This window comes from Phoenix dactylifera, unplaced genomic scaffold (genome assembly GCF_009389715.1).
Source record: "Phoenix dactylifera cultivar Barhee BC4 unplaced genomic scaffold, palm_55x_up_171113_PBpolish2nd_filt_p 000085F, whole genome shotgun sequence".
NCBI lineage: Eukaryota > Viridiplantae > Streptophyta > Magnoliopsida > Arecales > Arecaceae > Phoenix > Phoenix dactylifera.
The window spans coordinates 818,759-835,800 of record NW_024067677.1 but is presented as its reverse complement, the minus strand read 5'-3'; the positions used below and the strand labels follow the sequence as shown (position 1 = coordinate 835,800).

At 37.8% G+C, this 17,042-nt stretch overlaps 1 protein-coding gene across 6 annotated transcripts in view; it reads right to left on the bottom strand.

Moving 5' to 3' along the window:
- Window positions 1-17,042, bottom strand: part of LOC103716942 (alpha-aminoadipic semialdehyde synthase) — a 73,080-nt gene that overhangs the window by 868 nt on the left and 55,170 nt on the right. For 3 of the 6 annotated variants that reach the window (XM_039116327.1, XM_008805152.4, XM_039116326.1), the window contains exons 20-27: window positions 10,149-10,278; window positions 6,332-6,411; window positions 5,612-5,770; window positions 5,285-5,540; window positions 5,091-5,199; window positions 4,151-4,312; window positions 3,994-4,063; window positions 3,558-3,906 (exon numbers count right to left, since the gene is read on the bottom strand). In XM_039116327.1, the coding sequence (XP_038972255.1) occupies window positions 3,848-3,906; window positions 3,994-4,063; window positions 4,151-4,312; window positions 5,091-5,199; window positions 5,285-5,540; window positions 5,612-5,770; window positions 6,332-6,411; window positions 10,149-10,278 (1,025 nt within the window). In that variant the 3' untranslated portion in view covers window positions 3,558-3,847. Of the gene's footprint in view, window positions 1-2,527; window positions 2,825-3,557; window positions 3,907-3,993; window positions 4,064-4,150; window positions 4,313-5,090; window positions 5,200-5,284; window positions 5,541-5,611; window positions 5,771-6,331; window positions 6,412-10,148; window positions 10,279-17,042 lie in introns of those variants that run through there. The other 3 variants (XR_003387513.2, XR_003387512.2, XM_039116328.1) reach the window with 3 other exon arrangements.

Genomic DNA, 17,042 nt, shown 5'->3' with positions numbered 1-17,042 from the left:
AAAAGATATTAAGAAATTTTTGTGAACCAACATATCATTTTTAACAAGTATCTTCAGGAAGGGCATACCAAAAGATAATTTCCAGGCACTAGCATGAGATAAAATTTTCTTTTTTCCTTTTCTCTCATAACATAGTTTTACACACACACAAAAAAAAAAACGAATATTAAACATTAAATATGTAGTCTAACTTTTTATAACATTTAAAACTATTGCCTACAAGCAAAATAAATCTGTTATAATTAGATAAATACTAAGAATAAATGAAAACTACCATTGGGAAACAAGTATGTGGACTATAATAGCCAAGCTTATTGCATTTTCCATCCTCATGTTCGGTGAAGTTGGATAGATCTCCTCCCATGTTCCTCTAGAGATGCTAGAAGCCCCCGAAACTAGCAATTGTGGATTGGGTTGGGACTCAACTAGCTGTTGGGAAACTATTAACAGTATTATATCCTCTGCTCGAACAAAATAGAAAGAATCTGATGGAAAGTGCATTTACGCAAAGAAGGAAGGCCAATATGATAATTAGCCCAAAGAAGAAGATATGTACAAGTGCATAGATTTCAAAACACAACGAAATCTAAGAAGGTCAAGATCGTTTAGGTTTCGCCATTACCTGGAAGCAATCCAGAAAAATGGTAGATGGATGGTAAAGGAGGAGAGGAAGGGTAGGAATACAAAACATCGGAGTGACTGACAAAAGAGTGAGCATACGTTCCTCTTCCTCATGAAAAATCCGTTATGTTTGAACGGATTGAATTCGGATCGTTAGGAGATGGGAAAACCCAAAATGCCCTTGTATTTGGGATTGTGGCATTTCCGTTCTCAAACTATATTGGAGTGAGTTGATGGTTAGCTGAGGTCTCTCTTCCTATAATGTGGCCTCCATGCATAGGTGATGTATGACTAAATGCATGCTCATGTAGATTCTCGCTCCCTCCATTTAAGCTCTTGCATTTTGCCAAACCAATGGTCCAAACCTTTTTAAACCTAATCACAGGTGGTACAAATCCAATTACAAATACTACGATTAGCCTATGATCTACTCAAATGGGCCCGTATTGTATTGCCTCTTAGTCCACATAAATCATGGGCTGAATTTATACCGATACTATTTGTACCTTACTTTAAAAAAAAATTAGCCATAAAATACTATTTGAATTTCTTGGTCCTATATAACTATCCAAAATCTATCTAGTAATTGATGTGGGACTAAACGCATGCTCCCACAGGTACTCACATCATTCATGGGCCCTATTGGCTTTATTTGGTATAACGCCTGAGCTTCAGAATATTTTTTTATTTGTTTATGCTTATCATTTTTTTTTGAAGATCTAAGCTGAATCCCTTTTTGAATTCCAATTTTATTTGATGTCTTTAAAAGACCAGTACTTCTACATTGTTTGGAGTTTTTTATAATCATTTATATATTTTCTAGAAATGAAGAAACATTCCTATCGTTTAGAAAAATGTAGCATAATGCTTCTATTTTTTAGAAATAAATTTTGTATAAGATTGGCTAGTTTCCATTTTCCTAGCCCAATTGGCCATGTTCATATCAATATAAATAACATGTATCCAATAATCAAATTTTGCACTCTAGAATATTTATATAAGTTGGCAGCTAAATATGCACCCTTGAGGTACATATGTCGATCCACATTTTGTGTATATATCAATGATGAGTACATCCTTTAGTTTGGATATGTGTCATGCTTATAATTCCCCTGTTTGTTTGTGTCTATGTCTATAACAGATTGTGCACCTATTTATCTATATGTGCTAGAATGTTTGCAACTAATTATTTAAACATGAATAACTTATTAGACATGGTAAGTCCAAATGTGTGCACAGCCTAAACATATGTAGTGCATAACATGTGCATAAGTCCCGTTGGGTCTATGCATCACATCATATGATGACAATTGACAAGGAAGAATATGGCTAAAAAATTCAAGAAAGATCGATTGTATTAAAAAAAGAAAAATAAAAACTCTGCTTTTTGCAAATATAGAAATGTGATGGCCATTTATGCAAATATATTTTCCAATATTTAGAAACTCTGGTCATCGCATACAGTACTACGTGTTTCATCCGAAGTAGTTTTGAGAGTATGTAAGCAATATTGCACCGGTTCAAGTAGTCTAAAGTTTACACTAGTTCAATCTGCTTGCATTTCTTTCTTTTTTTCCATCTCATATAATTTATTTATTTGATAATTTATGTGTTATTAAATCCTTGAGTGAATACCATAATGCTAAAACTAGCATATGTTATGAAGATATTAGTGCATGCAGTGCCAATGTTGGTGCAAATAGAACTAGTATTAAGTATATGGTGCCACGATAGTGCAAGTAGGCATATGTGGATCTTTTCAAAGAAATATAGTGACTACATGAAAAGTCTAAAGGTTGGGGCTTTCTTGCCATTTCATACGAAAGGTGGAGATCATCATGTAAAAAGCACTTTTTGAAAAAAAAAAAAAAAAAGGTTGCAAATAAGAGCAATAAGATAGGGATACCTTTTTAACTTCCCAAACTCTGAAAATGGTGGGATTTGAACATATAACTTGTGGCATTTGAATCTAGGTCTTGTGTACAACTGTCAAGAAAATTTACTAGCAAGTTGGTAGCTCCATGAAACTTCTATATAACTCCAACATTTGTGATTTTTGACATTTTGTTGAGCTATAATGGTGCTTTAACATAAAATTAGCCAATCAAGATCGAGTTTCACATTTGGCTGTTCAGCACAGCAGGATACCTGATGCCCCTCCCTCCGAACGCTATTCTCTGCCCTACGATCTTTCATTAGCTCCCTGTAAAAAAATTCTGTGACCACAGTCTTGCAAGATTATCTTCTAATAAAACGTGGATAACCTGAAAAGCACCTCATGAATAACCATCATGCTAATAAAACAACAAAAAGAATTTCAGAAACCTGAAATCATAATTTTACCCTTTCAAACAAATTGGATGGTGTAATTGTTTCCTGATTCAACTTCAATAATCAATATGCCTGTCAATTTTATATTTGGAATGGTTTGCTGATCAAAACTGCTAACTCGCCTGATTTTACCTCTAACTGGGTCTATCGAAAGAACAACTAGTTAGAGTCCATTCAGAATGATTCATGGAGACGAACTCACGGCGACATATTCCCTGTGAAGGTGACGCTCAAGCCTGGCCAATTTTTGTCAAATGCAGGCCTAGCAAGCCATTCATATATAATAACTTTAAGCCATTAAACTGGGTCAGCCATGAAAATCTTCTTTCCTACCTTACTAGGAAAAGGGGAATAGCCCAATCCAAGTCTTACATGATTCCCTCAACTTATAATATGATAAAAAGAAAACTTTGAACAGGTTGATTTCTATGGGAGCTGACTGCAAAAATTTACTCTAGTAATCATTGAGCCAAGGCCATCAACGTCTCATCTATTTTATTTTTGTTACAGCTTCCTCTGATGCTTGAAACATGTCTCAAAATTAAATTATTTGAAGACCATCCAATTCATGAGGCTAATAAAAACCACCAACTGCACAAGACCAGTAGCAAATGCTGAACTTGCATGAATTAATTCTGTTCATCATTGTCTTGAGAAATTATATCACTGCTGGAATATTTTGATAGAATTTGATTTGTGAATTTACATTTCTTTTGATAAAAGCTTGTCCAGCCACCTTAAAACAGTAGTTGCTAATATTGGAGTAGCTCTTTCTTATTTATAATGATATTTATTTTCGAATTCCTTGTGTGCTTGAGACTCCTTAGAGATGTTCAAATGACATTGTGTTCAACTTTACAACATTTTCAAGGAAGCTGGTCATCTATAATTTGATTTATGAGGTCTCAATTTTCTCCATAAGCTTTATACCAGATGCTTCCAGGATATCCAGAGCTGCCAAGTCACACATAACTCATCAATATAGTGCAAGTACCAACATCCAAAGACTAGAATTTACTCCAGGAATTAATTTGATCTAACCTGGCAAGTAGACTTCTGGTTCGAGAGGTCTAATTACACCTCTCCTCTGGACATTGTTCTGAAGTAAGAGCTGCAAAAGTAAGAGCAGGGAAAATGAATAATATTTTGCTGGTTTAATTAAGCCTGCCATGTTTAGTAGCATCAAATGGAGATTTACCAGAGCTCCTATTGCTGCTGGAATCCCAACTGTAAGAGCCATTGCAGTTGTTGTTTCATCATTTTGCACCCTTCCGAATTCTAGCAGGGTAGCCTGGCGGTTTTCAGTGGGTCTGCCATCAGGAAACTCCACTTCCACTTCATGATGTAAAAGCACCATATCCTACATGATGAGGTGAAATAAGCATGGAAAATTTCAGAAACCCGTTCAAATATACTGAGGTCTGATAGCAAAATGTACCAATCCAACTTCCGCAATATATGCATACATGGAACAACATGAGTTGTAGGATGCTTATAAAAGCAACTGCAATAGTGGGAAGCAAATATGACAAATCATACAGGAACTGAAATGTACATGTTTGGAGAAGAACATTAAGCTCCATTGGCGGGTGCCATTATTAGAGATATTCTGAGGTGCCTCATTGTTAAAATTATTCCGAGGCGCTTTTGATTGTGTTGGGAAATCACTTATCAAACATGAACTTCTTAAAGGTGTTTACCAGATTTGCAATGTGCATTTGCAGCGGATAAGTAGGTGATTGGTTTACATGAGACACTTCACACAGGAGCAGACTAACCCTCTTTTGCTGGTGATCCACAGTTTTAATTTTCATATTGCAATATAGATCACTTCAGTTGTATGTAGAAGATTCAATATCTATGGTTATATAATTTTGTTTTGGTTCAACAAAAAGTGATCAATCAACATCTAAGATGAAAGGTCACTGCTTTTTGCTGTATTAAGATGATTGCGCCATTAAATTTTTCTAATGCTTGTATTAGGACCATCATAGTCCTATTCAACCAGCATATATGTAACGATGTTACAAAATTTCAGACAATAAAACTGAAGATAACAAACATAAACCTTACTGTATTAATAATAGTGGATGTAGAAGTGCATAGTTACTCAAAAAAGAAAAACAAAATCATTTTACCTGCTCTTTGCTGGAGTAGGCTAATCTGTGTTCCATGCGCAAGCACACAACATCAAATGCACTCAAACATGCCACCGGGATTTCCTCATCCTCATGAAGTCCCAAGAACCTGATTCATAATGGTTATAAGTTAGTGATATGTAAAAGTGTTCAAATACTAGAAATTTCAACATGAATGAGCAGGAGCCAGTAACTTGATAGTTTTGATCGTCTTCACTGCTGTCGTCGTTTCTTTGCAGTGCCCACTCAGAATCAAGCTCTTAACCATTTCCTTTTCATCTCCAGTTGATCCTTCCGGGTTGTTACCATTCACTGGAGAAGAGTGTTTGGTGTTGAGAAGTCCATTTAGAAAGGCACTAAATGTTGGTCTTTGACCACCTTTCAACATGGGATGAGGTTCAGCATCAAAAAAACCAATTTTTGCTAGACTTGCCATTACTTCACTAAAACCTGCACGGACACCACTATAGTGAATAAATGACAAACATTGTTTCCTATAGAAAATAAAGACTATAACTTACCTTCATAGCGGAGGGTGGCCCTAAATATGGTTGATGCCTCATTGGTGATTCCGTATAAGTCCCCGTATAGTAATGAGTTCCGGTTTGGGAGGCACTCCAAAGCAAAGGCTGGAAGTTCTGGTATGCGAAATCTTGTTGCTGAGTCATAAAGTTCATTTCCTGCATGAAGTTAAAAAGAGTAGGGAAGTCGATGATTAGACAAGTTAAGATGCTTTCCACTATACCAGGTAGCTGAGTTGTATGAGCATCACTTTGAATATGGAAGACCCTTCAATTGAGTATACATGGATGTGGAAGCAGTGATGGCCTGCCTCCTAAATAAGATTTAATGAATCAATTATTTGCATGAAGTTGTCTAAAAGCACATTGTACAATTTTCTAATGCAATATGATATAGCATTTCAGATAATTCTTATTGCTCGAGTTCAATGTATATTTCATGTAATATTGGCACAAAGGAAATTATTATGGAGGTCTACTTAAAATTTTATATGGCGATTACTGCAGCCAAAAGGAGGGAATGTTGAGGTATTTTATTTCATAATGTGAATTCCCAAGAATTATACTCTGGTTTCTCAAACAAAATCTGAAGTTGATGTTCACAATTATTATGCCAGAATGATGTTCTCAGCTTTCACAATTACTAAGTTGTAACATCCTTTTGTCTAGGATATGACAGATGACATATTAATACCCTTCTTTTTGTAACCAACAACTCACCATCAACATGAACAATCTTCCCCATAGATTTGTAAGTGGCTGAGTTCCGCCCTGCACGAATTGCACCAGCTGGGCTCCAACTAAACCATGAAAGAAGAAAATCACTTACAACATTCTATCTCAATATTTGAATAGAGAATAATAATTAGTTACTATAACAAAGTTTGAACAATATCATCAAACATTAACAACACAAATCTAACATGAGGAATACTTGATATGCATGTCAAGTTGTATCTCAGGCAAGGTTCGCCGTACCGATACCGGACCTCGTACCGGTGCCACACTAGCATAGTATCGGTATGGTACAATATGAATTCTTTTTTGCGTACCAAAAATTGGTACACCATCAGTACTGGTACCAATACCAAACCGGTATGGTACGGTATGCCTGGTACCAAGATTTGCCGAACCGGTCTGTACCGGCCAATTCGGGCCATATCGGATCGGTCCAGCCTAGAACCGGTACTGGATCAGCGTGAAAACTAGTTCCAGAGATATCTCAGGCTGGAACCGATCGATACGCATGCATACCGGTGCGAATCGGCCGGTTCGCACTGGTACGGTATTTTTTTTTAATCCACAGCACCGCGCCCTGTGGATTTTTAAACCACAGCGCAGTGCTATGGTGTCAAAGTGCCCCGCGCGCGGATGCGGAAAAAAAAATCTGATTTGTACCGACTGATTCCAGTATGAACCGAAATCGTACCGGTCCAGTAGGCGACCGGTACGCCTACCGGTACCGATATAACGAACCTTATCTAGTACCATCCGGTCCGATACGGTACGATACGACATATCATAATCTCAGGTTCAAAGGATTTTCATGATTCCATTAAGGTATGCAGAAAAGATTGCAGAAAATAATACAGTCATATGAAAAGCTAATTTATTGTGATAATATTTCTCCTGTATAAATGTTGGGAGAAGGTTTTCATATTAAATGAAAAGCTTTGGCAAAATGATAAGTCCTAAATGATATATAATTTGAGTTTATAAATGACCTTCACATTGTTAAAGAAGCTTTGGGGGACTTATTTTCCAAGGATTATATGTTACAAAAATTTTGGGAAAAATTCTGACATTATGGAAGTTCTGGAAAGAGTGGATGCATCAAAATAAAGCAGTTTTTCAAATGGAAAAGATATCCTAACAATTTTATTTTAAAACAAATCAAATATACTGAACATGATCAGTCATAGTCCTATGTAGGGATGGCGTTGGTTGTGTCTGGTCTATAGAAGCACATAACTTCCACTCAAAGTGGTGCACTTGCTATGGCATCTTTCCAAAAACTCATTTTGACACCTGCCAATTAAGCATTTCTCCAATTTTTTTAGACCTGTTTCACCATATCGACACCAAAATCTGCTCTTTGCTTGCACCCACTTTCGGTAACTAAGGTCATGTCGGGTTAGGTTTGGGATCAGGTCAGATTTGGTCAAGTTAAAGAACCCTTAGGCAATCTCAACATGTTTATAAAGCATGTTGAAACAAGTAGACCAACACCTGAATGGCCTATTTTCGATAGATTACTAAAACAAACTACGAACCACATGACAGAGAAGAGAAGGGGAGGAAAAGGGATGAAAGATAAACAAAGATTGAGGGGAGTAGAGGAAAGGGATGAGAGGTAGAGGAGAAAGGAGGAAGAGTAGATCTTTAATGGTCATTAAAAAATTCTCTTGCGACTCATCTTTGAATGGATTGAATAATCCATTGATCTAAGGTTTTCTCACTTGAAGAAATGGGTCGTTTGGGGAGGGCAAGAGAGAATGAGAGAGCCACATGACCCTATTTTTATTCAGAAAGTGTTATTGTTGACTTTGTGCAACAACTCAGGAGCTCACTAAAAAGACTAACCAGAAGGTTTTATTTAGGTTACTTGGCCTTGTATAAGTATCCAAGATCTCCCCAACACACAACTAATGTGGGACTCAATACATGCCCATACGGGCTCTCACATACTACCCTTGTTTAAGCTCTGGCACCTTCACTAGGCTAAGGGTCTAAATGTAATAAAAAATCCAACCACAAACACCAAGACCAGTCTATGGTCGAATCAAAAGGGCTCATGTTGCAATGTCCCCTAGTCTACATGGAACATGGGCCAAGTCCACTCCGATGCCATTTGTATCAATCCAAGACCTCATCTAAAAAGGCTAGCTAGAAAGTTTTATTTGAATTATTTAGCCCTATATAAATATTAAGGATCTGTCTAGTGCACAACCAATATTGGACTAAACACACGCCTGCACAAGCTCACACAACGTTAGAAGTAATAGGGGTAAAAAAAATCCCAAAGGATTTCCTGCTTTGTGTGTGTATATATATAGAGAGAGGACTTACCTTCATGATTATATTCAGTTAATAGGTCAATGAGGAGCCAATATATCACATGATTATGGAAGCAAAGCAAAGAAGAGATTACAACAATTCTAGAATTATTGGGTTTTAATTATGTCAATATTGCCCAAAAAATACATCTGAAGGAAATAACCTTCATAACATGAAGAACCACGATTTGCAAGAACTAGATAGCTTAGATATAGCCTCTTTAACTATGTAGAAAATCTTAATGTACTAGTGTTTAAGAAAATGACATACGTAGGCATGAACTCCTACCAAAATCTGCAACAGATAATGGAAATACATAACATGCAACGAAACAAATTAATGAGAATTCTTGGAAATCAACTTCTTCTGTTCTGATATTCAAACCCTCAGAAAGAGGATATAGGCGGGGCTTCTTCTCAAACAAGGTGTTCAGAACTCTGCATGTAATGGAGAACAGATTGGTAGATTCCATGCTAGAGTCAACAGGCATGTGGCATGGTTGCACAACAGTGCTCCATGCCAGTGCATGCCAAGCACGTAATGACATCGGCACATGCCTATTGAAAACTTGAACTTAAATACAAAGTAATATAAATTTTCAATTGGTACACTCAACTTTGACATTTGACATTAGATACTTCTGAGTACAGGCAACTACAATATAAGTTTGACTCTATGTACACATTTAATTCTTTCAACCATAATTAAGGAGGCTCTTACCTGCAGTAGGTTGGTTGTTATATATGCTGTTTTCAAGAAAGTTATAAAGCAATCCTCTTGTTACATAGTTAAATTAACTACTCTGCAACTATCTTCACAAAATTCAAAATTTTTGGTCACCATAATTGCCAAAATAATAGCCGACCCCAACTAGTTTGGGATTAAGGCTTAGCTGAGTTGAGTATCATGAACAAAATAAATCACACTATATGACTGACACAATGATACCTATTTTCTAATGACTTGTGTCAGGTTACAGATTTGCTAGATCACCATCAGATCCCTTTTTCCCATCAAGAAGGGGTGAAATATAGAGCACATCTCTACATGGAGAAGGCTCCATGAATATGATTGAGCAGATGGCAGTCAATCTAGCATCATCCTGACACAGACTGGTGCTAAATTCCTAGCAGAGGCAATTTTAGGCAAGAGAAAGGCTACAATAACACTTAGAAGGCCAGGCAGTTGGTAAAGAGACCTGCCATATTGGCCAATGTTAATCTCATGCAACCAAAATCCAACCCTACATAGTTCAGACTTCCCCTAAACTTTGAAAGAGTCCAGGCATAAGACAAATAAGAATAAATTGTAAAATAAACTACATTTGTTTCTAAGGCACAAATTGTAAGCCAAACAATCAAAATGAAACCGTAATTCCTTAATGAATCTATTGGATTTAACAGAATCAGATTTAGTTACATTTTGTTTAACATAAGGACTTACAAAATTTACTAATGAAATAGCTAGTGCACAGTTCTACCTGAACTTGTAAGCTAGCGGATTGTTTGCAGCAGCAGGAGATGGAAGTCCACCACAGTAAGAAGTAAATGATTTTATTTTCCCCTTCCCGACATGTGCATGGTCGATCATCTTCATTGCCATCATGTGATCTGCACATGCAAAGAAACGAAAAAGATCTTAATAAAATATAACCACCATAACTTGTTCCTCCTTTGCCAACTGCCATTCTTTATAATGGTACATCCTTTGTTAAAATAGATTCTCACAAGGATCATTTATTCAAGATCTTGATAAGGGTAAATTTTGGAAAAACAGTAAACTAACTTTCATTTATCACCAAGAGTACACGACTGAATCAGTAACTTGTGCTATAACCTTTTTCATTGGTAGAAATTGTGCTATAACCAATTACAAAAAAGACATAAGAAGGCAGTTCACTCAGTTTAATGGAAGGAGAATTTAGTTAATGTATTGCATACACGAAGCCCATCTAGACTTTAGGCTTTCAAAATGAAACAAGGGAAGGAATTTATTTTTTGTCATTGTTTAACAAAAGTTAGTAAATGCTTTGTTGACTTGCTATAGTGAATTCAGCAAACCATTTGCCGACTTTAATTCAAAAAATTCAAAAGAAATAACGATTCACCCTAAAACAGTACTGTACGGACTATGGTCTGCCATACCGCCCAGTATAGGGCGTACAGTACAATATCAAGAGAAAACTGGTACGAAACTTACCTTCAAGTCAGTACCAGCCTGTACTAAGGTGCGTACCTGTCTGTACCGACCTGTATCGAGATGTACCAAGATAAAAATTAAGAAAAATTGTTAGGAAGCTATTTTAGTAGAAAGGTGTATTGTACCATAACATACCGAGCTGATAAGGTATCGATACGGTGCCCAGTACCGAGATTGCGAATCTTAGTATGGACCCATACTATACCTATCACGGTTGCTGACTGGTATAGGTCCCGGTACCAGTTCGGCGAACCTTGCTCTAATATCCTATAAATAATACACTTTTGAAAATGGGTGATCAATGCCATGAGAACTTTTACTTGTACCTTTTGAGATGAAAATTACTGAAAAAGCAAATTACATCTGTTGAAAGTGATATATCACATATCACTACAAGACTTGCATAATGTATCTTCAGTTCTCCACACTTAAAAGAATTATGCATGACCAACAAGCCTTATTCTGTTGATGCAATTACATGTCCTACATCACTTGTTACCAGAAATATATATTATATTGTCTTTCATATCTTCTTTTAGAACATACTCCCATTTCTTTTACATCTAATTTCCTCTTTATTTGAATTCACTAGTACTACGACCCCCTTCTCACCCACACCAATAGAAAAAGAGAAAAAAAGAAAAAATTAGGCACACAAATCCTCCTGACAAAAGGTCTCCATGATCTTTATTGCATGCTGTTTTACCATCTCAGATCTCTTCAATTGGTTCAACTTCTAATTTTTTTTTTAAAAAAAAAAACTCAAAGCATTGCTACTTCTGCAATATTAGCAGCACCAGTGCTAAGGAGAAATACAATGTGGAGCTTCGCGGAGGTAATATAACTAATTAGAAAAAAAAAATGAGAACAAAATATGACAACCATCCTTATTCAAAATTTCAAACACAGCTGGTTGTGGCACATTACCATATTGCTCAAAAAACAAAAAGAAATTTCAAACACAATTAAAATATGAGAAGATATATATTTGTAGAAGCAAAAGAAACTACTAATGTTGACCTACTCCATATCAACTGAAACTACATGGTATAACATCTGTTGATTAGTCTTTTGGACTTTGCTCCAAATTCCTATTTGAAAAGGACTTTTTTGCAAAAAGGGCATAATAAGTTATTTCTTTCACGTGGCTTTTAGCTGGGCCCTTTTAAAGTTTCTTTGGGTTCTTTGGGACTGTGGCTCCTCGGTTTCTTTTATAAGGCAGCAAGACTCTTTCTAGGGTTCAGTGAGGAAGGACCCCGATTGCCGCCCCCTGCTCTCTTGCTCTCGGTCTTCTGCTGTTGGTGTTCCAGCTTCAAAAGGCATCTTCTTCCGCTCGCTGGGGACTCTTCGTCTTCAGCCGTGACTCCTCACAGTGGGCCTCTTGTTTCCGTGAACCCCCTTTCTTCTTTGTTGTTCACAGTATATGAAATAAGGGAAGGTAAGATCTTTGATATTCCTTTGATCTACCATTGGAGCCGTAGAAAGGTTGCTTTGCATACTACACTTTTGATCTATCATTGTGGTTGCAGAAGGGTTGGTCCGATCGGTTATTTTGCCTTATATTTGGTTTATTGTTGCCTCCTCTTGTGATCATTTGGCAGTCCATATTTTGGGTATTTTATGTAGCTTTGTTTGTACCCTATTGGGATGATTGACATAGTGGATTGCTCCTCCTCCCCGTGGATGTAGGCACTTGCTGCCGAACCACGTAAATCTTGACTCTTTGTGCTTGTCTATTTATGCCTGTGATGTGTTTGGTGAAATGCCTGAATGAGAATAACTGTTAATTGGTAAGCTGGATAGATTCAATTTTGTGCCTAAGTAATCCCAACAATTGGTATCAGAGTTATGGCTACTGTCGGGCAACAAAATTCATCCAGGGCTAACGATTCGGCTTCTGTTTCTCATTCCACTACCATAAGGCATGAAGTGGCTGTATTTGATGGCACAGGGGACTTCTCACTATGGAAGGTAAGGATGAAATACTTGTTGTTTAAAAAGGGTGTAGCAAAGGCCCTCAAGGGTATGGATGCAATCCCAGGAGATAATGAGACTGTCAAAGAAGAGATTAATGAGAGAGCACTAGGGACTCTGTTTTCAAGCTTGAGTGATAAAGTCCTACGAAATGTTGTGGATCTTGATACAGCTAAGGGAGTATGAGAAAAATTGGAGAGTCTATATATGGCAAAATCCCTTACTAATAGACTGTATTTAAGGGAAAAGTTGCACACATTTCGTATGGCAGAAGGGACTCCACTCAGAGATCACTTGGATGAGTATAATAAGCTCCTGCTTGATTTAGCAAATATTGGTGTTGAAGTAGATGAAGAGGACAAGGCTTTGATCTTGATCTACTCATCGCCAAAGTTCTTTGAGCATATTACTACTACTATGCTCTATGGAAAAGAGACAATAAGTCTTGAAGAGGTAGAAGCTACTTTGTTATCCAATGAGCTTAGATTGAAAGTACAGCTACAGCATCAGGTTCAGACTCCAGCTCAAGGACTTATAGTTAGGGGTAGAGATGAACAGAAGAAAGGTGGACAAGGTAGAAGCAAATCCAAAACCAGATCAAAGTTTAGGTCCAAAAGATCAGGTGTTTGTCACTATTGTAAGAAGCCAGGCCACTGGAAATCAGAATGTAGACTCCTACAGTCTAAGAAAGAGAGGAAACAAAAGGATAAAGGAACCATCTCAAATTCGGCAACAGTTGCAGTTTCATCAGCAGGTCATAACAGTAATGATAATAATGCAGTATTTACAACTGCTTGCAGTGTTAGTCATCCTGATACTTAGATTGTGGACTCTGAAGCATCTTTCCACATGACACCCCATAGGGAATGGTTCTCTTCTTTTAGATCATGTGAGGGGGGCACTGTTCTTCTTGGAGATGATGGCATTTGCAAAGTGGAAGGTGTTGGTACAGTTCAAATTAAATCTAATGCAAATACTGTGGTGACTTTGGACGATGTCAGATATGTTCCTCAACTAAAGAGAAACCTTCTCTCAGTACATGCTTTCGATAGTGCAGGTTTCGAGGGCAGATGGGGTAGAGGATCAATAACTATCAATAAAGGAGTATTGACTTTATTGAAAGGGAAATTGTGTGGGACCCTTTACTATTTGGATGGTAGTACAATAGTTGGACAGGCTTCAGCAGTACAGTTTTCTATTGAGCAGTTGACACACCTGTGGCATCAGAGATTGGGCCACATCTCAGACAAAGATTTACAGGAGCTGAGCAGACATGGTTTGCTAAGTGGTCAGAAGGTTGGTGCACTTGGATTCTGTGAGCATTGTGTGTTCGGAAAACAACACAAGGTCAGCTTTTCTATAGGCATGCACAATACAGCTGGTATATTAGAATATATTCATTCTGACCTATGGGGGCCTGCCCCAATTACATCCAAGGGTAGATCTAGGTATTTACTCACTTTTATTAATGACTACTCCCGCAAAGTCTGGACATACACTATCAGAAATAAGAATAATGTGTTTGACACGTTCAAAAAGTGGAAGGCTATGGTCAAGAGGCATACTGATAGAAAGTTGAAAACCTTCCGAACTGACAATGGATTAGAATTTTGTTCTACTGAGTTTGATGACTTTTGCAAATCAGAGGGCATTGTCAGACACAGAACTACAGTGGGTACACCTCAACAGAATGGTGTGGCAGAACGCATGAACCGCACACTAATTGAGAGAGTCAGATCTGTGCTATCTAGTTCTGGATTAACTAGAGATTTTTGAGCAGAGGCCGCTCACACAGCTTGCTACATTATAAACCGATCTCCAGCATCAGCATTGGGCATGAAAACTTCGGAAGAGATGTGGACAGGAAGACCTGCAGACTACTTAGTACTCAGAGTCTTTGGGTGTCCAGCTTATGCACATGTAAGAGATAGAAAGTTGGACCCCAGGGCTAAGAAGTGCATATTTCTTGGATATGCATATGGGGTAAAAGGTCCCAAAGTTTTTTAGTCAGTAAGGATGTGACATTTCATGAGATAGCCCCTCCTTTAAGGCAGCTACAGCCTAGTTCTTCTCAGAGAGATCAGGATCAGGATCAGATGGATAGGACTGTTATGTATATTGATCAGACTATCAGATCACAACAGCAGCAGGCAAATGAAGATACTTTTATTCTGAATGAGCAGCAACAGCAGACAGATGCAGAGATACAGACTTAGGAGGAGGTTATCATGCAAGGTCAGGATCAGATTGATAGCATTGCCACTCGTAGACCCAAGCGTCAGATCAGAACACCACAAAGGTATGGCTTTGAGGATTCAGCTTGTGCTGGGTTAGTTTATTATGCTCTGAGCATTGCAGACACTATTGGTGATGAGTCGACCACATATCAGGAGGCTATTAGTAGTTCACAGGCTGAACAATGGACCATGGCTATGGTTGAAGAACTACAATCTTTGAAGAAGAATCAGGCTTGGGAATTAGTCAGATTACCAGAGGGCAAGAAGGTAATTGGCTGCAAATGGATCTTCAAGAAGAAAGAGGGAGCCAGTCCTCAGGATTTTAGATATAAGGCCAGGTTGGTAGCTAAGGGCTATTGTCAACGGAAGGGAATTGACTATAAGGAGATATTTTCTCCTGTAGTCAAACACTCTTCTATTCGTGTATTGCTTGCTTTAGTTGTTTCTCAGGATTTAGAGCTGGAACAGCTAGATGTTAAAACAGCTTTTCTTCACAGTGATTTAGAGGAACAGATTTATATGCAACAGCCACCTGATTTTGAGGTTTCAGACAAGGAAGATCATGTATGTTTGCTCAAAAGATCATTATATGGTCTCAAGCAGTCTCCAAGACAATGGTATCGCAAATTTGATAAGTTTATGGTCGACCATGGATACAACAGATCTCCATATGACAGTTGCGTATATCACCAGCGGTTTTTCAAATGGATCCTTTTGTTATTTATTGCTGTATGTGGATGATATGATGATAGCAGCCAAGGATATATCAGTCATCCAAAATATGAAAGCTGAGCTCAGTACTGCATTTGAGATGAAGGATCTTGGACCGGCAAAGAAAATACTTGGGATGGAGATCAGTCGTGAATCGTAATAGGCAGTTGGGTAGATTTTTTCTTACTCAGCATGGATATATTAAGAAAGTCTTGGATAGATTTGGTATGTCTACAGTCAAGCCAGTCACTACTCCTTTTGCCAGTCATTTCAAATTATCTGCCAGACTGTCCCCAGACTGAGGATGAGAGATATATGTCCAGAGTGCCATATGCAAGTGCAGTAGGCAGCATCATGTATGCAATGTCTGCACTCGACCTGATATTTCATAGGCAGTAAGCGTAGTAAGTAGATACATGGATAAGCCTGGAAAGGCTCACTGGTCAGCTGTGAAATGGATACTTAGATATCTGAAAGGCACTTCTAATTTGGGATTGGTATTTTCTGCATAGAGTAATTGCACTGTTACAGGATTTTCTGATTCAGATTATGCCAGTGATTTGGATAGAAGGATGTCATTAACCGGATATGTATTTACTCTCTCTGGTTGTGCAGTCAATTGGAAGGCTACTTTGCAGCCTACAGTTGCTTTGTCTACTACAGAAGCAAAATATATGGCGTTAACAGAGGCAGCAAAGGAAGCTATTTGGCTAAGAGGGTTGGTACAGGATTTGGGTCTCGAGCAGAACCGTTTGGATATTCATTGTGACAGTCAGAGTGCTTTGCATCTTGCCAGAGATCAGATGTATCACGAACGCACTAAGCATGTAAATGTCAAGTATCACTTCATCAGAGACTTGATGGAGAATGGTGATGTCCGGCTTTAGAAAATTTACACTGCTCATAATCCGGCTGATATGCTCACTAAACCAATTACATCAGTTAAGTTCAGGACTTTCCTGAACTTGATTGGTGTGAGCACTTGTTAATGCCCTTCCAGGCTTGTGGTGAGGAGGTTTTGTTTTATCAATCCATAACTGATACTAGGTACATGATTTGTCGCAAGGAGGAGGATTGTTGATTAGTCTTTTGGACTTTGCTCCAAATTCCTATTTGAAAAGGACTTTTTTGCAAAAAGGGCATAATAAGTTATTTCTTTCACGTGGCTTTTAGCTGGGCCCTTTTAAAGTTTCTTTGGGTTCTTTGGGACTGTGGCTCCTCGGTTTCTTTTATAAGGCAGCCAGACTCTTTCT